This window comes from Hetaerina americana, unplaced genomic scaffold (assembly GCF_022747635.1).
Source record: "Hetaerina americana unplaced genomic scaffold, ioHetAmer1.1.p SCAF_28, whole genome shotgun sequence".
In the NCBI taxonomy this organism is placed as follows: Eukaryota; Metazoa; Arthropoda; class Insecta; order Odonata; family Calopterygidae; genus Hetaerina; species Hetaerina americana.
In genome coordinates, this window is record NW_027286852.1 from 63,776 (window position 1) to 87,977 (window position 24,202).

The 24,202-nt window shown below is 39.9% G+C and overlaps 1 protein-coding gene across 1 annotated transcript in view; it reads right to left on the reverse strand.

Annotated features, from left to right (window-relative positions):
* The window catches only part of Efa6 (Exchange factor for Arf 6), a 211,216-nt gene that overhangs the window by 10,327 nt on the left and 176,687 nt on the right, over nucleotides 1–24,202 (reverse strand). Inside the window, exons 9-11 of the mRNA XM_071586938.1 lie at nucleotides 12,469–12,709; nucleotides 6,889–7,033; nucleotides 5,583–5,726 (exon numbers count right to left, since the gene is read on the reverse strand). Coding sequence (XP_071443039.1) covers nucleotides 5,583–5,726; nucleotides 6,889–7,033; nucleotides 12,469–12,709 — 530 coding nt within the window. The remainder of the gene's footprint in view (nucleotides 1–5,582; nucleotides 5,727–6,888; nucleotides 7,034–12,468; nucleotides 12,710–24,202) is intronic.

Genomic DNA, 24,202 nt, shown 5'->3' on the forward strand with positions numbered 1-24,202 from the left:
ATATAGAAGGGGAAGGTGGGGAGAGAATTCCGAAGGGACGGGTTTGGAGGGGCAGCGTTAGAAGGGTGGGGGAAATGTAGAAGGTGATGGGGTGGAAAGGGGATGAAAATATATTTGGAGCAGGGTAATTAATGCCTAATATTGATGCCTGGCCAATTCCAGGACTCCAAGAGCCAGATGAAGGATTGCTCTAATATTTTCAGTTTCAGTGGAGGATCAGAGGGTGGGAGGGATGCTATGATGGATACACTATAGCATTTATCAAAGGGAGTGTTGTGTTCGGAGGCGTGTTTGGGGATTGGGAGCATATCAATTAAGGATATATGAATATATGTATGTTTCTCTCGTTAATTCTGATATTGAGGGGTGTGGTGCACTGCCCAATGTAATAGTCAGGGCAAAGTTGGTCCTTCAGGAGGTACACTACATTGCTAGATGTGCAAGTAAGAGGTATCTCGATCCCTACTTGAGGTGCTTTGTGGAGGGCACTTCGAGTGAGTACGCCGTCCGTCGGATGGGACGTTAAGCTGCAGACCCCTTGGTGCCTTTCGTAAAGAGTAGGCTAATGCCGATGCCAGGTTTCTCTCCATCCTTTATCCTTCCCTATCCATCCCCTATGACGCAAATGACCTCAGCTGTCGGTTGCCTCCCCTAAATACTACTACTACGAGAAGGGAATTGGTGGGACAGAGTTAAAAAGCGGGTGGGAGAGGGATGGGATTTTGGTTTTGAAAATAGGGCATGTTTTACATCTGGGTTTATTGCATGGCATGGGAGTGATTTTGGAACGGGTTGGGGATTTCGTGTTTGAATGTGTATTTGGCCAATGTGGCTCATCTCTTTCTTCTGGCTATGCGTGCCACGAAACGCACTGTTCCTTTCCTGTATGATGTTGTATGAATTCTAACCCACTGTCCTTTCCTTTCCTTGTGTATTGTCTATTTCTCCTTTGGTGGGTGAAACTGCCCCCTGACGCCATCTCTTGGCTGAAAGAATCGGGGCGCTTGGCGACATATTAGACCCACGGATCTCAGGGTAAATTGACTATCCTCGATAGCTCAAGTGGTTAAGAGCATCCGCCCGGCAAGTGGAAAGATCCGGTGTTCGAGTCCCGGTTGAGGAAATATTTTTACTCTTGTGATCCGTTCGATTCCGCCTTCCCCACCTCTATTGTGTTCGTCCTTTATATGTGTTCCTATCCCTTTTCCTTATATCTGTTTCTGTATATATGAGTATTTATTCGCCGTTTGGCGGGATTTCGTGTTTGAATGTATATATATATATATATATATATATATATATATATATATATATATATATATATATATATATATATATATATATATATATATATATATATATATATATATACAGAGAGTCAATTGTCCTATTTGTGTCTCTGTATTTCGAAGATATATATGTATATATATGTCTATGTTAACTTCTAGTGGAATTAAGGGTTCATAAGGAAATTGAAATGAAGTAGTTTTTACGATGAAATTTCAGCTATGTACAAATTGAGTAGCTTCAGGCGTGATGTGGTGGAGGTTGAACATAATGGGTAACTGAGCGTAGGACTTTTCCACTAGATTAATTTTTTATTTTACGACCGGGTTACGATATATTACATCATCATCAGGCCTCACCGTAACCCGGTTGTAAAATAAACATTTTATCAAGTGGAAAGGTGTTACGATCAGTTATTCATTCAGCTATGCAGATTTCAATTTTGTCTACACATCTCTGTTAAATAACCAAGAATATTAACAATAGGTATGGTAGGAAATATCTATTTTTAATCACATGCCACACGTTGCAATGGTCTAAATGAATTCACAAATTTCTATGAGGAAACCAAATTGGGAATGTTGGGAGCATTTCGATGAAGTTCAAGAGAAATTGTAGCTTGAGAACGGGATTTTAATTCACATCCGTACCAAAAAATTAAACTTTTATCAAAATAAAGAATAGCTACATCATGCAATATGAACTGTAAAACTTACCCTGGGAGTTGATGGAATTTTACTGAAAAGTTTTCAGTTACAGTTATACCAGTTTTTATCAGTCTAAATAGCTGTTTTGGTCGGAATTCTATCGAATTAAAATGAATAACCACACTAAAGATAATTATATCGATGTATAATCTGCAGAAATACTAAAGCACGGTTAATTTCGTTGGATAATATTGCACAATACTTTCATTGGGTTGTATAAAACTACCTCGAAAGCTGATTTTTACATAAATGAACATTGCCTCGTATTGTTTGGACACTATATGCAAGTATCTTCTTTATTTGCGGGATTGACGCGGTATGTAATTCGCGCCTAGCTTTTCCTAATTAAACAGAAAAATTTGCTTATAATATCCATGTATTTTATACATAAGAGAGATAAACATTGTCATCCTTTTAAGTTTTTTTATTGGTTGATTTTTTTAGTATTCTTTACCTAAAGCCTATTGTTGAAGCTGATCTAGCATATCCATGGTGTGTACATCCAATACACTCATGCAGGATTATGGGCTTCTCTGTACATGAAATGCTCCAAATGGCTTTTCTTCTAATTATTTACTCCATTTAAATTTAGTTGTTCCTTATTTGAATCACCTGTGTCATCAATTGTCTTGCTGCATTTTCTTGTCAATCTGATTAATTTTCAGACTCTCCAGAAAACGTGATGGCATTTATTTAATTTAAACCAACGAAACCTAGAAAAAAGAGTATTAAATTCCAAAAATTATGTTGAGAATACTGTGAAGTGGTCTTCGTAAAGTAATTACGCAAACTTGCTCGAACCCAGATCCCTCAATATCCGGTCGAGTGCTTTAGCCACTTAAGCTACCGAGGCATCCTCTTAAACTCTGAAATTTTGGGGCTTTTAAAGGAACTAGATGTTGTGACGAAATGTCATATGTGCATACAATGTCACAGGCATTCGTGGTCGTGCGCGACGCGCCACAGTCCCTGAGGTTAAAGCCAACTTTAAACACTTATGGTGTTTATCCTTTGACAAATTCCAAAGAAACTGCGGGAGATGCTGCAACAGTAACTTTTAACGGAGTCATTCGCTAATGTGCATTTCAATGCGACAATTTCAGAGTGTAAAAATCGGCAAAATCAAAATATGGCATTTCGAAGAAAAATGGGAAAGTATTAAGAATGGGTTGTCTAGAGCCGCAAAAGACACTATTGGAACCGTTAACGCTAAAAGGACTAGGAAACCATGGATCACAGATGAGATGATTACAAAGATGGATGAGCGGCGAAAATGGAAGAATGTAAATACAGAATTGGGCAAAATGAAGTACAAAGAATTAAATAATAAATTGAGGCGGCAACCAATAAAGCAAAAGAAGCATGGTGGAAGACGCAGAGCAAGGATATGGAAAGTCTGCAGAGGAAGGCTGACATTGGTGTGCTGTACAGCAAAGTTAAATCTTTAACGGGAAGTAAGAAAGGAAGATCTATGCCAACAGTTTGAGATAAGGCGGATAAGATAATAGTTGACAAAGGAAAGATCCAAGAGAGAGGTAAGGAATATATAGAAGAACTGTATAGTAATGAATTTAGGCCAACAAAGTTAGACATAGAAAAGGAACATGACGCAGAGGAAGATAGCATAGGTCCAGGCATACTCGACGATTAGATAGAAAGGGCATTAAGGGAGATGAAGCTAAATAAGGCCATGGGGGTGGATAACATTCCCATGGAAATTTTAAAAGGCTTAGGAAAATGTGGGAGGAATAGGCTATATGGGCTGATCCGTAGTATTTATGAGGAAGGAATCTGGCCGGAAGACTTTGTGAGATCAGTTTTAGTTCCTATTCCGAAAAAGGTAAAGGCTACATCATGTGAGGATTACAGGACGATAAGTTTGATATCCCATGCAGCTAAAGTTGTTCCCAGGATCATAAACAAAAGGATAGAGAGTAGGGCAAATGTTTACTTAGGGGATGATCAGTTTGGGTTAGGAAGGGGAGAGGTACGCGTGATGCCATTGCAGTAATGAGATTATTAATTGAGAGGAATATAGAATACAACCAGGAGGTATTTGCCTGTTTCGTAGATTTCAAAAAAGCGTTTGATAGATTTAATTGGGAAATAACTAATGAGTATATTGCAGAAAATAGGAATAGATTGGAGGGAAAGGAGGCTAATCCGCAACCTGTACACGTCTCAGACTGCTCAGGTGCGAGTGGGAAACGGGGTGTCAGGTTGGGCAGTGTTAGGAAGAGGTGTAAGGCAGGGTTGCCCATTATCACCATTGCTGTTCAACCTGTATGCAGAGGAAATGATTAAAGAGGCATGGGAAGAACTGGAGGTAGGAATGAAAGTGGGCGGGGAATTCATAAAATCAGTTAGGTTTGCTGATGACCAAGCTTTAGTTTGTCAGTCAGCCAAGGGGCTGCAAGCATTGCTTAGTGAATTGGAAATTCAGTGCGACAGGTATGGGATGAGAATCAATATTAATAAAACAAAGGTTATGCGATTTTCTAGAAAGAAAAAGGCTAAGCTAAACATAAATATAGGAGGGCAAAAACTGGAGCAGGTAGAACAGTTTACGTATCTCAGTAGTGTTTTGGACCAACGCGGTCAAAATAGTAGGGAATTAAGGAGAAGAATTCTGCTAGGCAAAGATGTTTCCACAAGGAGGAGGGAGTTGATGACGTTGAGTAAGGATATTAAGAAAAGAGTTGTTAAGACTTTGATATGGAGCATAGCTATGTACGGTGCGGAAACGTGGTCATTGAAGCAGGGGGATAGACGTAGACTGGAGGCTTTTGAAATGTGGGTGTGGAGAAGAATGGAGAAAGTGAAATGGACAGAGAAGAAAACAAACGAGGAAGTACTTGGTATGGTGGGTGAAGAGAGGGGTTTTTTGGGAGCAATCCTATGGAGGCAGGAAAAGTGGCTGAAGGGGGTATTGACCGGCAGCAGGATGTTGAAGAGTGTATTTGACAGGAGAATGTTAGGCAAACGAGGAAAGGGAAGGAACAGGATAGGGATGTTGGACGGGATGAAGGGAGGAAGAAAGTACTCAGAGCTGAAGAGGGACCTGATGTAGAGTAGGGTGTTGTGTTTTGCTAGGGGCCACTAATTATTTAATTAGTAATTACGTCCATCCAAAAACCTACCTTAAGCAGTAGATTACCAAATAATAATAAACATACATAATATATATATATATATATATATATATATATATATATATATATATATATATATATATATATATATATATATATATAATATACACAATATATAATATTGTATATATGTATACTGTATGTATATATATATATATATATATATATATATATATATAATTATATATATACAGATGAGCAGCATCTATACACATTCAAGATAACTATGAAGCCCGGCGCACGTGGTATCTATACAAATTCATTTGTATTATCAAATTATGGATCTTAATGTGGGTTGAAATCATTTGGTAATATTTTCAATGCAGGTGGCATGAACATCAGCTTATTTTGGGAAAGATATGGCACAAGAAAAACAAGTTTTAATGATTGCTTCTTACAGTCATAAAATATGGGACTAAGATAATATCCTGTTTACCTCAAAATGCAGGAATGCATCCTTTTCTCTGTAATTCTGTACACTAAGGGACTTGGTGCCTCTATCTGGTGGGTGCCTTCGATGCTCATCCAACTCTGCTTCCAGCCTCTGAACCCGGTCCTCATGATCTCTCAACTGCTCACGCTAGAAAGAAGAAAGTCAGACAGTGATGAAAGAAATTCAGAATATTCCCAGTAGGAGAGCACAAATGAAACCACCAACTTTATGCATCTTAAACTATATAAAAACAGGTATATTTGAGGATGCAGTAAGATATACTTTCATGAATACAATGGTGCAGCACCACATCAGTAGTGGGTCCAATCCCAAAGCGCACATTGCTGGTGAAGGTTGGAGCACAACCGAATTTTCCTATCTGATAATGCTGCTGGCATGAATAAAAATGGGATGTGTCAGTTTTTATTTATTTATTTATTGACTTAATTGGGCAAGGTTGAGAGTCTCTTCTTCCACCTATCCCTTACATTACAGACATTACGTTGAAGACATTTACATACAACCCAGCCCTACATGGAGAGAAATCCACCTAGGCTGGAATCAACCCCACATCCTCTGAGTTAGTAGGGGAGGACGTTACCCTGCCGACATCGGGGCCAGTAACTGTCCTGGCATATTCTCATAAAGTTGCATTTAAACTTGAATTTGTAAACTATGTTTCAGGACACGAAAACAAGGCAGTTGAAAGACATGTTGGCCCAGTGAAAATTGATTTCCAGGATTCCATGATGAATAAATATTGTCATGCAGATTTGTGTAGGTGCTAACTTTTTAAAGTAACAATTCAATTTTCTTTGAATTAAATGTCAACATATTTTGATCTTTTCTGTCTGATTCAAGTATTTTTTGTTGATTTTAACCTGAAAAATCATGGTGCACCTTATGAGCTGTGAAATATGGTATATATTAACTTGAAAATCAATTTTCAATTTCTACGTACATAAAATGGCCAAATGTAATTAACAAAGTTGCATACTTGGGATAATACCTTCAGCCATTTCTGTAGCAGTGAAAATTTAGAAGCATATGCATAAATATGACCCTTTTATTTTGCGTTACAAATGATATTTTTTGGTGAACTGGTTGAATTAAAAGAGAATTGGAAAATAATTCAATTTAAACTATGAATTAAGCATTGCGAACATGTCTCTTATCTCAAGTGAGTGTTACACTGTTCAAATTAAACGGAGTGAATGAAACACATTCATATGCAAAATTGTAAAGAATATCCCACCACAATTTTGCAGTGGAGTTTGTGATAGAAAAAACAAAATGTCTCCATGCTCACCAGATTGAGTTTAGTGTGACTGCAGGGGAGCAGGGGACGCTGAAACTTCCGCTGAGATCCCACGGCACTGGCCAGAGGTTGTGCAGAGAAACTTGCAGCCACAAAGTTTATTGTGTCAATCCAAGACTGAAGCTCCTTAGAATCACTGCAAAGAAACATTCACCATAAATGAGGGGGATTCATGAGCACAAATTGACAGAGTTATGCATAACAGACACACCTTTAAAAACCTGTGTGGTAGTCTTGATAGAGATAGATGCTTAAATATTTGTACATGAATTAGGACTCTTAAGGACATACGGGGGTAGTTTGAAAGGTTCTTGGAATCACAATCAATGGTCAGTGCTAGCACAATGAGTTTCCCCTGTGATAATAGGAAACCCTATATGAGTAAACATGTAACGTGTCTGTGTTCTAGGAAGAGATCTGTGGTATGGACGCCTCCTTGTTATTGCTCCCATGGAGTGATTTGCATGGATCAAAAAAATTGAGATTCAAACAGTGATTAAATACTTCGTGAAGAGAGGTATGAAAGCAAAGGAAATTAATGCTGACTCTCAGAACACTCTGGAAGACTCTGCTCCTTCATGTTCAACGGCGACCAAGAGGACAAATGAGATTGAGTTTGGTCACAATAGCTTCAATGATGATCCGCTCAGTGGTCAGCCAAAATGTGCTGCTATCCCAAAAATTATTGCAAAAATGCATAAAATGCTCACTGAGGATTGCCTAATGAAAGTGCAAGAAATCACTCAAGCTATAGGGATGTCAGCTGAATGAGCTTATCACATTTTGACAGTGGAATTGGTTATGAGAAAATTATCTCCAAGATGGGTGCCGCAACTTTTAATGCAGGATCACAAACACAGCGGAATGGAAATGCATGAACAACGTTTGACCCGTTTGAAGCGCAACCAACAAGAGCAACATGGCATGTCTAAATCTTCTCATAATCTCTAAATAGTGCTGCCCATTCACTGTTTGTCCTTTGGAGACATATTTATAATGAATAATCTCTTCCCAATTGAAGTAAACGAGCAACATCACCTTCAGGTTTGTCCCGACATCTGAGCTATTTTGGGTCATAAGGAAATAGCCCCTGACACTGTGAAGATTGGGCTTTGATTTCAACATCATAGCCATAAATCCCAGTTTCATCACCTGCGACTATTGTTTTTAAGAAGTTTCGGCTGCTGTTTCAATGATCGGGCAGTTCCTGGTTGATGTCAAGATGTTTTTGCCTCTGTTCATTTGATAGCACTCGTGACACCAATTTGGACGCAACACTTTGCGTGCCCAAAATTTGCCAAAATGGTTACTAAATCCAATGCTAATGTCAACTTCATTGGTAATTGCCCTGACAGATAACCTACGGTTGGCATGCACTAAATCATTCATACTTGATGTGGGTATTATTTGTTGATGCTGACAGTTGTCCTTCTCCGTTCTTCATCGGTTGAGATTTGTCCAGACTGGAAGTGGTTTTACCAACCAGAACACTGTGTCCCACTCATGGTGTCATTGCCGAATACCTCTTGAATCATTGCATTAGTTTCAGTTGCACTTTTCTTGAGTTTACATAAGATTCAATGCACACACACTTCTTGTCCAACACCTTCATTCTCACCGATGCAAGAATTTGTACAGCAAGCTCAGGCAAGGATCACTGTTGTGTGCAGAAAAGTCAAGATAAAGCCACAAGCAAGGCAGTGTTCTATTTCTCACTGCTATGACCAACACCTCACTGATGCTGAAGTGAAACCTGGGTCACATTTAAGTTTATTTTTTATGCGGATTTACTTAGATTTATTTTGACATTATGCCTGCAACGATTAACTACTGAGGAAGGCAATGGGAAACTACCTCTTTTATTAATCCAAAGTTTTCTATGATGGCCAGTGTAGACAAAATGAATCCTGGCAACTACGGACTACGCCCAATCGGCTGAGAGTCAAGCCCAGCAGCAGAAGAGACAAGGCTTCCGCGGTCAGCATCTCAAGAAACCCTTACAAAGCAAAACCTACAGCAGCAGCACAGAAGACACAGAAGAAGAATACCAAATTAGTTAGAAAAGGAACTTGGAATGTGAGGACAACGCTGAAGAATGGAAAATTAGAGAATATTAAGCAAGAGACGGTGAGAGGAAATACAGATATTTTGGGGCTGTGCGAAGTGAAATGGAAGGATAACGGGAAATACTGGAGAGATAGTTATAGAGTAATAAACAGAAACGGGGACGAGCTTCAATGAGGAGTTGAGATAATATTGAATAAAGAGGAAGGAAGAAGCGTAGTCAACAGAGTATAAGCATCAGATAGAATGTCACTAGTAGAGATAAAAGCAGAACCAACAAACTTGGTCATTGTTCAGGTATACATGTCACTGAGCAACCATACGGAGGAAGAGGTCAATAGAATATACGATCAGTAAGAGGAAATAATCGTGTGCGCTCCTGCAGGGAAACATTTGAAAGTGATGAGGATTGGAATGCAACGGTAGGCAAAGGAATAGATGGTAATGATGTGGGGGACTACTGCTTAGGTATGAGGAATGACCATGGGGGTAGAGCAATGGAGTTTTGCATGAGACAGGGTTTAGTTATCACCAAAACTTGACTTAAGACACCACAAAAGCCATACATATATATGGAAAATGCCAGGTGACTCAGAAAGGCATTAGTTAGATTATATTATGATTACGCACAGATTTAGGAAGAGCGTGGTCAATTCACACAGATTCCCAGGAGCAGATGCAGACTCCGACCACAATTTAGCAGTTATGAAGTGCAGTGTCTGATTGAAAAGATAAGGCAGGGGCAGCAGGTCATGAAATGGATGGAAGATGCATTAAGTGGATTGACAAGAAAGGAAAATCAGCAGTCTGTACAGAAAAGAATGCGTCGGGGATTGGACATGAATCTAAGGAGGAAGAATAGAAATATTTCATAAAAGGGCTATTGAAAGCTGAAATGCAAACTATTACCTCTTTTTAAAAAGTTCCCAAACTTTGAATAGTGTGCCTCTAGTTGGCTATTTTTTTTAATCTGCTTGGAGGAAACCTCCAGAATAGCCCTCACCAACCACTTCCTTGATATCCTATTTTGTTGATTAGTTACGGCCATTTATGTGAAGGGGTTTTTGTGGGGCACGGCAAAAAATCAGATCAACGGAAATGAGCTCTCCAAAGGAGCAGGGTTGTTCTTTGAAACTCTGCAAATCATTCACGGAAACTTTTGAGTTGATTACCAAAGCTTGTGGTGAGGATGCTATGAAACGAACTGCATGTTATGAGTGGTTTACCCGGTTCAAAAAGGGGCAGCAATCAGCGGAGGACGACTAGCATTTCAGTAGACCATCAAAGTCAACTGATGACCCTCACATCCAGAAAGTGAATGATCTCGTTTGTGCAAATCGACCTTTGACTGTCAGGGAATTAGCAGAGGAGTGTGGCATCTCGATTGGTTTGTGCTATGAAATCCTGACAGAATAAATTGAGGATGCATTGGGTCACTGCCAAATTCATGCCTCGCCTGATGACAGCAGATCAGAAACAACATCTGGGTTAAAGTCTGTTTGGAACTGTTTGATTAAGCTGAAGAGGATGAAATCTTCTTGTAGAGGATCATAACAAGAGATGAGCCAGGGGTTTATGGTCATGAAATCGAAACAAAAGTGCAATGGATTGGTGAAACATCCCCCCACCCCAAAAAATGCTTGAGAAGTTCAGTAGAATGTCAAGGTGATGCCGAGTGTTTTTCCCTATGCCAAAGGGGTTGTCCATCACAGATACTAACCTAAAAGCCAGACAATTAAGATGGAGTATTACCTGGGGGTTACAAAACACCTAATAAAGAGGATCAAGCAAAAATGGCCTGAACTTTGCAGGACCGGTGAGTGGTTTTCCCAGAATGACAACGTGCCGGCTCATTTGTCTCTCATAACTCATTAGTTTTGAGCCAAAAACAAAACCGCTCTGCTTCTCTACCTACCCAACTCACCAGACCTGGCCCAATGTGACTTTTGAGCAATGATGAGGACGAAATTGGAGGAGGGAACGTGGGGAGTTGGATGCTGAGAAGGGAATGCATAAGTCCAGCAAGGCCTTCACTATGGGTCATGGAGGTGCACAGGGAGGTTGTGCCATGATTACATTGCTTTGCGGAGGGTGTGGAGACTGCAGTCAATGTGAGAAGTGTTGTGATGAAGGAAGGAACCATCTTTTATAAATAAGGAAATTAAGAGGGATTGTAACTTCACCGGTGTCAAATAGAGCGAGTGCTTGTAGAGAGGTAAAAAACACTCAAGTTTACGACAAAGTACAAATTATTAAGATTCCACACAACAGCAATGGATTTACACGATTAGAAGAGAAAAAGAGAAATGTAGCTTCAGTTTTTGATTGAATTACTCATTTCTCCTTGAGCACAATTTGCTCTCCCAATTATATTAATGTGAAGCACCCTATCATCTGCAATACACACATTAGGCGGTTACCATCCATTTTCCTCAGGGTGAGCACTCAAATTGATGATATCATGCCTTTCCCCTATGTTTTCGGCACCCAAGAATCATTAGTCTAGGCCATGGTTGCGAGAGGGAAGACTTGGGTGGTCACAGTTCCCCATTGCACACAAAAAGTGAGTGATTTCAACATTCTCCACCCAAGTGTCTCTCTTTGTCATCCCCATAAACAAAGTAAAATGCGGGGATCGAGATGGTGCGGTGGCTAACGTACTGGCTTCCCACCCAGAGGGCTCGGGTTCCAATCCCGGCGGTGTTGAATATTTTCCAGAGGTATCTCGATCCCTATTTGAGGTGTGCTTTGTGGAAGGCACTTTGAATGAGTACGCTGTCCGTCGGATGGGACATTAAGCTGCGGACCCCTTGGCGCCTTTCGTAAAGAGTAGGCTAATGCCAACGCCGGGTTTCTCTCCGCCCTTCATCCTTTCCTGTCCATCCCCTATGGTGCAAATGACCTCAGCACTCGGTTGCCTCCCCTAAACACTACTACTACAAAGTAAAACGCCCTTTTGAAACCCTATAATCATACGAATGGCATTATCACATCATGCAAATGTGCTCACATGCTGTTGGAGTGCTCTTGAAGTAAAAATGTTGAAGTGAGGCATGGGTGGGAAGGAGTTTGGCATTGTTTTGAGTATGACATGGCTATTCAGTATGTCACGCTTAATAAGAAAGAGCACATTTTTTTAACACAACAAAGTCTGGAAGCGTAATGAAATTGCTCACACACCCCGAGAGCTGATATTGTGCAATCAAGGCGCAAAGGGATACTCGTGACATGCACCCAGAATTGCTGATCAGAGATACTCATCAGTCCATCTCTGCAACCTAAAAACAGAGTGGAAGTAATGCGACCTCACTTTAGGACTGAATGTATACGACCAATCATATTTTGCATGATAAAGACATTTATTTGATCTTTCAAAGTAATTTCTAGTGAGTTTATGATATAATTCTCAATTGGATGAGACTCATTATATTTACAAGGACATAAATAAATGTCACACATATTAATTAAATATCATGATTAGGCACATTGTTTTTGTCGTGGATTCACCTTGTCTGAAAGAGGTACTCTGCTTGATCTGCTGTTTGCAGCCGAAAAACATGCTGTTTTTTTGTGTAGTCAGCTGCCTTTGTTGCCAGTGCATGATGCACGCGAACAGCATTGTGGAAGCTCTCATACATGGCTGAACCTTCCCTCCCACGACGGAAACCATGCTCATCCTTGTGCAGGTAGAGGACCAAGTCCCTTAGGGTGCAGTAGAACATTTTCCATCCCCTCTTCCCAAATGGAGCTGGGGAAAAGGATACGTCATTCCAAGTGAATTCAAAGCTAATTGACACTAACAAATAAATCTAAATTAATTGCTCATAATTTTAAGATCAAATGCATCCAATACAAAAGAAAAGTGGAATCTGGATACAATAAGAGCTCATGATTCCTGCAAATCACTTGCCTTACTGAGTTCTCATTATTACCAATGATTTAACTATCACATATTAGGCTAATTCCAGATTTTTAAAAGATTTTCCCATCAATGTCAGCATTTTATGCCATATTCATAAGGATATTGACCATGATTTTATTAATAATTATTTATCATTCATTTTTATGAATATGCAGGATTTTCATAGCATGCATTTCCCTATTACAATAATATGTATAAAATTTTTCAGTGGCTGATCCCAACAACTACACCAGCAGGAAATCACAAACACAGAGGATCATTTGCTAAAAGTATTACACACATAGCATCTTTGGAATGGGTAGAGAAGGTTCTTTATTAATTCAAAGACTAAAATTTTTCATACCTGCCTTTTTTATTTGGAAAAACTCTCTGAATATTTCTTATCGGATGGAAGTTATGTTGACATACATCTAGCCACATTTTAAGTCAAAAATTACCTACCATTTACATTTCCTAATGTGACTTAAATATAACAGCCATGGGAAACTTTTGTTAACATGCAAAATGCAGAAAGAACGAAGTTAAGAGCAGCCAATGGCAAGGGCCAAAACATTTCAATCATTCAAGACCTTGACCACAGTTTGATATATTCATCATTAATGCCATTGGACAGAAAACTTAAGTACTTTTTAAATGTCATCTGCTGACTGGTGATGACCAAATATTACAAACATAAACATTTAAATAATATGCTGAGCCAATCCTGCAGCCAATTTTAAGGAAAAATGTGAATATGAATCCAGAAGTGGATGATACAACTATTTCCTCGAGCATTGCCATAACCCCCCACATTACCACTTTAGGTGACACATCATCCATTGAGTGTTTCGGCTAAAAAGAGGTATTGGAATAGTTTTCATTTCCGTTTCCAGAAAAACGTTGAAGTTATTTATTTAAATATCCTGCAGGGTCAGACTCAGGCAAGCAAACCATACTTTTTCTATTATCCAAGTTAGAGCCATCAGAGAATTTGGTCAGTCACCAATGCAGCATCTTTTGCCTAGAGTGGAGGCCCACTTGCACCACTTATACGGTCAATATCAAGCTCATTTTTCAAATTGTATATCCCTATGGTGGCCATCAGTTGAATAAGGCAGATTAGTGAATTCAGGCAGAAATGGTTATTAATTGCTTATATTAAATAATGGGTGTGTTGTTTAAAGTAGAAAAACTGGCAGCATATGCAAGTGCACTTCTCCCAATGTTACTGCTTTGGGAGAGAAAGCAGAACATTTTGGAATAAGTGTGGTATGGGGTATCAGATTGTGTCTTGATCGGCAAAACTAAAAAATTAAATGGTGTTCAGTCAACATGTATATCCAAAACCAGCCTTAAACTGTAGGCCATTAAATATTAATGAATGCCATTCATGGTATTGTGCATGTACGTGAGGCACTCAAGAGGAGTTCTGAGGGGTGGGAAGAGGATAGGGTGGGGGTGTGCGCAGTGTGTCGGGGAGGGTTCATGGACTGCATTCATCCTGCACTAATAGGACTGGAAAAAGGTAATATTTGCTCAGTGGGGTGGCCGTCAAGGCCTCTGAGCCCAGTGTGGTGGCCGTTTGAGTGATGATGTCACAATGGAAACACCATTGAGGAAGGCAACACTTAAATAATTATCCCATGAATTTTTGCAGGGCATAAGCAAAGATGTGAATCCTGGCAACCACAGGCCTAGGCCCAATGTGTCATGTGCTGTGCCTGGAAGCAGGAAAGACAAAGCTTCCATGGATATCTCATCACCAAAACCTAGCAAGTGTGATTAGATAGCAGCAGCAGCACAAAAGACAAAACAAGGGCTTATACTGGTAAAATAAAAACTTGGAAGTATATGGCTGCATAGGTTTTCGCGGTGGTGGTTTCAAGGATTCTGCATTCTCGGGTTTCACTGCATTGTTGTTTAATGCTGACAAGTTGCCAAAGTTGCATTCGGCATCTTCAGGTCAAAGATGAGGGACTCAGATTACTTGGATAACAAAAATCTGAGTCCCTCATCTTTGACCTGAAGACGCTGAATGCAACTTTGGCGAAACTGTTGTTAGCATTAAACAACAACATGCTGAAACCCGAGAATGCAGAATCCTTCAAAGACTTGAAGTGTTTGGATTTATATATTTATTTTGGTTACAAATAAATAAGATAATTTAATGCAGGAACCATTCTCATGGATTACAGACTTAACTGGGGGTGACCCCTAGTTCTGTGCTGGCAAGAGTAATGATAATTGCTCCTGTTAGGGTCACCCATGCCAGATACATAGGTCAAAAGGTAGGACCCAGACGAAAGGTAGTCTACACAGTGTCTGTTCCTCAGTGAGTTGGCCATTGAGTGATGGTGTCACGTTAAAAACACTATTGAGGAAGGCAACTGGAAACAACCTCAATTATCATTACCACGAACATAATGATGGACAATATAGAGAATATGAGTCCTGGTAACTACGGGACTTGGCCCAATTGGCTGTGTCCAGTAGCGGGAGGGGCAAGGCTAATGCGGTTGAAATCCCATGAAACTCTTGCAAGGGTAAAATGATAGCAGCAGGTCAGAAGATGCGGAGAAGAAGACCAAATTAGTTAGAATAGGAACTTGAAATGTTAGGATGATAATAAGAGCAGTAAAATTAGAAACTACAGAGTGGCAGATCGAGAGAGATAGAGAGGAAATAGAAATGTTTTCAGACTGAGCGAGATGTGATGGAAGGATAGCAGGGATTACTGGAGTAGTAGTTCCATAGTGATATAAGGCTCTTATCTTTAAGTAATAAATACATTCTCCTCAAACAATTTACATTCTATGAGTGCCAAATTTGATCAGTTGTTATCCATGTTGACTCATAAGCATTTGTTGAAATTATATCCAGTAGTACAGCATGAGGGCCTTGGAAAAAGTATTTATCTTGCTTTATTAAAACCAGTTAATTGCCTTTATTAATAATACTTAGGATTATTCTCCAGTCCTCTTCCACAAGGTTCATTTGTAAGCACATTTCGGAGGAGCATTTGGCAAAGGTTTCTTAAAACATTGCCCTGTTCCTCACATTTTATTATTATTTAGAGAATTTTAATTTTTTGGTTGATACATCAATAATGCTATAAATGATCATGCTTTATCTTCCACATTATGTCCATAAAGTAGATTGTCAGATTGGACCTACTGCCCGCGAATTCAAAGTTCTTAAATGACTCAAAGGAAGGAGATGTGAGGCATTAAAGAGATTGCAAATACATATTTTATACATTTTTATGAGGCTAATGCATTTTCTCCAAGTTACTGGCAATGTGCACATTGTGTATACTATTAACATTTCATACAGCGTGAATCTACACTATCTTCCATAGCAACACCTATGTATTGTATTGCATTCTAAAAGAATAAAAATATATTATTTACATTCCATAAATAAATCATCTTAATTTCTCAGAATAGACAGGTTCATTAGCCACCACATTAGCTGGAGAAAGGTTTTGCAGTTTGGCCATCTCTGGCATGGTGTCCTCCCATTCTCAAATTGCATACGAGGATTTCCACTGCCTATCAAACTGACCTTTACAACGATTACTCTAGAGATTTCACGATGATTATTATAAGGTATTTCACTTTTCCATTATACTTTTCTCCAATCATCACCTGGATCAACTTTGTCTCAACAGTGGGAAACTCCCAAGGTCACTCCTACCTTTTCATTGAATATGTCACTTATTTTGCTTTAAGGCTCTAAGGTTGTTAATTCACTATTAAACCTAAATGTCTAAATTCATTCTATGTAGTTTTTTAATGAATCAAGCATGGAGGATTGTATTGAATGCCTTTCTGGTTCTTGGATTGGCTTATAAACCAATGTATGCCACTGCATTATAGCCTCGGTGATATCCTGACCAATGGGCTTCACCACACCCTTTGGTCAGGAACATCCTTTTCAATATTCATAATTCCAAAGAAACTGCGGGAGAAGCCGCAACAGTAACTTTTAACGGAGTCATCCGCTAATTTGCAATTCAATGCAACAATTTCAGAGAGTCAAGGCGAATGACTTTTACACTCTGAAATTATTGCATTGAAAAGCCATAATGTTTTTTGTACGATTGACTCATTATTATTATTACATTTTTTCCCTCAATTGCCATAGCATTGATGGGTACATTCTTCTACAGACACTCTGCCAACGCAAACACGTCATTTCTGCGACCGGGAATAATTCTACCATGCAAGACTGATAAATCCAATGACACTTCTGTAAACAGACAGCAGATCCACAATGACCACCTCTGCGAGGGGATTTAATTCTTCTTTGCTGAGTACCTTGGGAAGCCACAAATACTTCATACCTCTTTTCAGTGGAGACAACTAAATAACATAAATAATAAACTGCTGAACAAGTTTTGGTAAATTTGAAAATCCCCAGTCACCTCAGTTCTTGGACCTCAAGGCCCAGATGCACTGTGTACCCTGCTTACGACTTATGCCTACGCTACAGAATACATGTACAAGTGGAAGTGAAGATAGTGAACAATGGGTTACCATAATATTGAATAAAGAGGTAGGAAGAAGCGTAGTAAACATAGAACAAGCAACGGATAAAATATTACTAATAGAGGTAAAAGCAGAACCGATGAACTTGGTCATTATTAAGGTAAACATGCCATGGCGCAATCATAAATAGGAATATGCTGATAGGATTTCCGATAGGATATACGATCAGTTCAAGGACATAATCGCATTTGTTCCTGCAGGGAAATGTTTGATAGTGATTAGGGATTGGCACGCAATGGTAGGCAAAGGAATAGATGGTATTGAGATGGGGGACTACTGCTTAGGTATGAGGTATGACTATGGGGAGAAAGCAGTTGAGTTCTGCAGGAGACAGGGGTTAGCCATCACCAACACTTGGTTTAGACACCACAAAAGACGCAGGTATACATGGAAAATGCCAGAGGACTCAGAACGGTATCAGTTAGATTAAATTAGCCTTAGACACAGATTCAGGAATAGTGGACCAATTAAAACAGATTCCTGGCAGTGGATGTGAACACCCATTAAAATTTAGTAATTAAGAAGTGTAGCATCCAATTCAAAAAGATCAGCCAGGAGCGGTTGGTTAGGAAATGGAATACCAAACCATTAACTGGATTGCCCTCCCCAGACTACAACCTTGACGAGGTGGAAGGGCTTGTGCGTTCCTATGACCCCTAGAGCTGTGCTGGTGGGAGTAATAAAAATTGCTCCTGGTAGGGTCACCCATGCCAGATAGGTCGAAGGTTAGGAGCCAGACGAAAGGTAGTCCACGGAACTTCTGTTCCTCAGTGAGGCGGCTGCAATGGCGTCTGACCCCAGAGGGGCGGCCAGTAAGTGATGGTGTCACCTTAAAAACACTATTGAGGGAGGCTATGGGAAACCACCTCAATTATCATTCCCAAGATTAACATGATGGACTATACAGAGATTTTGAGTCCTGGAAACTACGGGACTTGGCCCAATCGGCCATGTGTCGTGCCCGGCAGCGGGGGAGGCAAGGCTTCCGCGGTCGTCATCCCACCAAACCCATGCAAGGGAAAACCAGCAGCAGCAGGACAGAAGACGCAGGAGAAGAAGACCAAATTAGTTAAAATAGGAACGTGGAATGTTAGGACAATGATGAGGACAGGGAAATTGGAGAATGTTAAGCGAGAGATGGAAAGGGGAAATATAGATATTTTAGGTCTATGCGAGGTGACATGGAAAGATAGCGGGGATTACTGGTGCGATAAGTATAGAATAATATACAGCGGTGGGGATGAGAGCCAACGATGGGTTGCCATAGTATTAAATGAAGAGGTAGGAAGAAGCGTAGTCAACATAGAGCAGGTAACGGATAGAATACTACTAGTAGAGATAAAAGCAGAACCGACGAGCTTGGTTATTATTCAGGTATACATGCCACCGAGTAACCATAAGGAAGAAGAGGTCGATAGGATATACGATCAGTTAGAGGACATAATCGCGTGTGTTCCTGCAGGGAAACATTTGATAGTGATGGGGGATTGGAATGCGACGGTAGGCAAAGGAACAGATGGTGACAAGGTCGGGGACTACGGTTTACACACGAGGAATGGCCACGGGGAGAAAGCAGTTGAGTTCTACAGGAGACAAGGGTTAGTCATCACCAACACATGGTTTAGACACCACAAAAGATGCAGGAATACATGGAAAATGCCAGGTGACTCAGGAAGGTATCAACTTCATTATATCCTGGTTAGACACAGGTTTAGGAACAGTGTGATATATACGCACAGCTTCCCGGGAGCGGATGCGGAATCTGACCACAATTTAGTTCTTATGAAATGTAGTGTCCGTTTCAAAAAGATAAGGCAGGGGCGGCGTGTCAGAAAATGGAATGTAGAAGCATTAAATGGTTTGAAAAGGAAGGAATACAAACAGGCGGTAGAGAAAATAATGGAGGATGGTAAAGAGCTTAGTACTATCGAAGAAAAATGGGAAAGTATCAAGAAAGGGTTGTCTAAAGCCACAAAAGACACTATTGGAACCATTAACACTAAAAGGACTAGGAAACTATGGATCACAGATGAGATGATTACAAAGATGGATGAGCGGCGAAAATGGAAGAATGTAAATACAGAAATAGGCAAAATGAAGTACAAAGAATTAAATAATAAATTGAGGCAGGCAACCAATAAAGCAAAAGAAGCATGGTGGAAGACGCAGTAAAAGGATATGGAAAGTCTGCAGAGGAAGGGTGAAATTGGTGTGCCGTACAGCAAAGTTAAATCTTTATCGGGAAGTAAGAAAGGGAGATCAACGATAGCAGTTAGAGCTAAGGCAGGTAAGGTAATAGTTGACGCAGGAAAGATCCAAGAGAGATGGAAGGAATATATAGAAGAACTCTATCGTAAAGAACTTAGACCAACAAAAATAGACATAGAGGAACATGACGTAGAGGAAGATAGCTTGGGTCTAGGCATACTCGACGATGAGATAGTAAGGGCATTAAGGGAGATGAAGCTAAATAAGGCCGTGAGGGTGGATAACATTCCCGCGGAACTATTGAAATGTTTAGGAAAATGTGGGAGGAAGAGACTATATGGGCTGATTCGTAGTATATATGAGGAAGGAATCTGGCCGGAAGACTTTGTGAGATTAGTTTTAGTTCCTATTCCGAAAAAGGTAAAGGCTACATCATGTGAGGATTACATGACGATAAGTTTGATATCACACGCAGCTAAAGTTGTTCTCAGGATCATAAACAAAAGGATAAAGAGTAGGGCAAACGATTACTTAGGGGAGGATCAGTTTGGGTTTAGGAAGGGAAGAGGTATGCGAGATGCCATTGCAGTAATGAGATTATTAATCGAGAGGAATATAGAACACAACCAGGAGGTATTTGCCTGTTTCGTAGATTTCGAAAAAGCTTTTGATAGTGTAAACTGGGAAAAAATAATGAGTATATTGCAGAAAATAGGAATAGATGGGATGGAAAGGAGGCGCAATCCGCAACCTGTACATGTCTCAGACTGCACAGGTGTGAGTGGGGAACAGGGAGTCCGGTTGGGCGGTGTTAGGAAGAGGTGTAAGGCAGGGTTGCCCATTATCACTGTTGCTGTTCAACCTGTATGCAGAGGAAATGATTAAAGAGGCATGGGAAGAACAGGAGGTAGGAATGAAAGTGGGGGGAATTCGTACAATCAGTTAGGTTTGCTGATGACCAAGCTTTAGTATTTCAGTCAGGCCAGGGGTTGCAAGCATTGCTGAGTGAATTGGAAATTCAGTGCGAAAGGTATGGGATGAGAATCAATATTAATAAAACAAAGGTTATGCGATTTTCTAGAAAGAAAAAGGCCAAGCTTAACATTGAAATAGGAGGGCAAAAACTAGAGCAGGTAGAACAGTTTACGTATCTCGGTAGTGTTTTGGACCAACACGGTCAAAGTAGTAGGGACGGAAGGAGAAGAATTGCGCTAGGCAAAGGAGGGAGTTGATGACCGGGACGTTGAGTAAGGATGTTAAGAAAATACTCATTTTAACATTGATATGGAGCGTAGTTATTTTCGGCGCAGAAACGTGGTCACTGAAGTAGGATGGTTGAGGAAGATTGGAGGCTTTTGAAATATGGGTGTGAAGAAGGATGGGGAAGGTGAAATGGACAGAAAGGAAAACAAAGGAGGTGCTAAGTATGGAGAGGGAGGAGAGGGGTTTGTTGGGAGAAATCCAATGGAGGAAGGAAAAATGGATGAAGGGGGTATTGACCAGCAGTGGGATGTTGAAGACTATAATTGAGGGGAGAATGTTGGGCAAACGAGGAAAGGGAAGGAACAGGATAGGGATGTTGGACAGGATGAAGGGAGGAAGAGAGTACTATCAAGGAAAATTGGGAATATATCAGATATTGAAAGCCAAAAAATAAACTATAGAAACTTTTCATAAGAAGAGGAGAAAGAAACCATGGCTTAATATGAATTAATTAGAAAGATAGATGACAGGAGGAAAGGAGTATGGCATAGATGACGATTATGTCCAGGCTTTCTGGACAGTGGGATAGAAAGAGCATTAAGGGAACTGAAATCAAATAAACAGTGGAGGTGGAAAACATTGCCATTGAACTACTCAAAGGTGCAGATTCCAGATAAGTCTCCTATCCCTCCAAACTACTCCTATTATCTCCTATACAATCATCAATTTTACCCAATTTACTCTATCAAATGCACTCTTGAAATCTAGGAAATAGAAAATATATCCTGAGAGTATCCTACATTCCTCTCTGTTAGTGACCTCATTACTGCAATGGCATCACCCGTGCCTCTCCCCTTCTTAAACTTATACTGTTCATCCCATTAATATTCATTTTTCCTGCTCTCTAACCTCCTGTTGTTGACTCGGTGATTCACTTTAGCTGCGTATGAAATCAAGCATTGCTCTATGGTGATCACATGTGGCTGCATTTCCCTTTTTTGGGGAAAGGGATCTAAAATTGTTCTGCAAACAAATCTTTACGTCATAAATGCAACAAATCAGTCCATTAAAAACTCTTACCACATTTTCCTAACCCTTTTAGTAGCTCCACAGTAAAGTTGTCTTCCCCCACGGCCTTATTTGTTTTCATCTCCCTTAATTCCCTTTTTATCTCATCGTCGAGTACATCTGGACTTCAGCTATCTTCCTCTATGTAATGCTCCTTTTCTATGTCTAACCTTGTTGGCCTAAGTTCTTTACCATACAATTTTTCTATATATTCCTTCCATCTCTCTTGGATCTTTTCTGTTTCAATAAGGATTTATCCCGACTTATCTCAACCTGTTAACTCAGATTTTCCCTTCTTACTTCCCGAATAGTATTTTAACCTTCTTGTATAGCGCACCAATTTCACCCTTCTTCTGCAAACTTTCCATATCCTCACACTGCATCTTCCACTACGCTTCTTTTGCTCTATTTTTGGCTCGTCTCACTTTGTTATGCAACTCTTTGTACTTTGTACTACCTAACTCTGCATTTACGTTCTTCCATTTCCTTTCTCACCTACCTTTCCAACCATCTCATTCGTGATCCATGGTTTCCTTGTCCTTTCCCTACACAGATTTTCCCTTGTTACTTCCTGATAGTGCGATAACCTTTTGTTAAATACTATGCACTAATATTTTAACCTTTTTATATAGTACCCAGCTCCGTTTGCTCTATTATCATTTTCTTTATAGTCTGCTGATACTTCTTCCTTTCTAAACTGATTAGTGCCTTTACATTCAATTTTCAAAACCAACATCCTTGTTCTATTTGTATGCAATCAATACCTTCAATCTAATATCTGGAAGTAAAAACGCTGATCTGAAATGACATGAGACTCCAACATATATGGCATATTTGAAAAGTAAGGGAGGTGCCATCAATTAGCCCATAAAAACTTTTCCTCCCACATTCGTCTAAACCCTTAAATAGTTCGGTGGGGAAGTTATCTACCCTCACAGCCTTGTTTAATTTCAACTCCTTTAATGCCTTTCTATGCCAGAATCAAGAATGTCTGCACCTAAACTATCCTAATCTATGCCTATGGTCGCTGGCCTTATGTCTTTGCCATTTAGTTCCTCTATATATTCCTTCCATATCTCTTGAACCTTACCAGGTTCAATTAATCATTGTCCTCATGCACCTTTGGTTTAGACTGCATGGATTTTCTTTCTAACTTCCTCACAGTGCCTTCCTGTACAGTGCACCATATCAACCCTTCCTTTCCCACCTTTCCAAATCCTCAAACTGCATCTTCCACCAAACTTTTTTTGCGACATTAGTTTTGCTACTACATTTATCTTTTAACTCTTTGTACTTCCTCCTACCTGATTTTGTGACTACTATCTTCTATTCCTTTTCACATACATCATCTTAATCACATCATCTCTAATCCATGGTTTCCTCATCCTTCTCTTATTTATCATCTCTGCCGTTTTGCTTGCGGCTTTGAATCCCCCATTTTTGGCAGTTTACCACATTTCATCTACTGTATCTGACTCCCTGCCCTGACAAATGATTTTCTCTGCAGCCTGCTGGTACTCATTTCTATCAATTCAACTTAATTCTTCCAAAATCGATTTCCTAAACCATATCCCCTACTTTATCCTCTTGAATCAAATGTAAAATTTCATTAATACTGAATTATGATCTATCCCTGGGAAACTGTGCAAATTAACCACGCCATTTCTACACCTGTGCCTGGAAAAGGTTTATCAGATAACTTCCGGAATCCATTTTCCAAGCCAACCATGTAATGCCAAAAACAAGAGGCCATGATCAAGCTCTATCTCCTACAGAACTCAATTATTTTCTCCCTGCGGCCATTCCCTGTCCTTTACCCTGGGCTGCACGCATGCCTTGAGTGTCATGCAGACCAATCTTTTGGCATGGAGAGAAGGGAGAGTGCCGCGGGTGCAATTCAAGGGTGAGTTTAGATCGCTGGGTTGAAATAGAAACTAATATTGATCAGACCGAGGCAAAGAAGAGTGCCATACATGTCAGTAGCCTCTGCCATCGGAGCATTCCCTAAGACTTCCGGAGGTCAAACATTTTCTGAGCAGAAGAATTTATTTCCATTCACATCAAAACACAGCAAACATTGTTTTCATATTCCATATATGTGATAGCGCAAGACTAGTAGATTGTCCGCAACTGTCAGAATATGCCCGTGGTCTTGATACCACCACTGGAGTGCTCTCTTTCTTTCACTACACTTCATTTTATTTAATTATAACATCCGATTTCCCAGGGGAATATTTGACCTATTTTTCTCCTAACTCAAAGAAAATTATTGCATTTATTACATAATTCCTCCAACAAAAGGCAGTTTTTT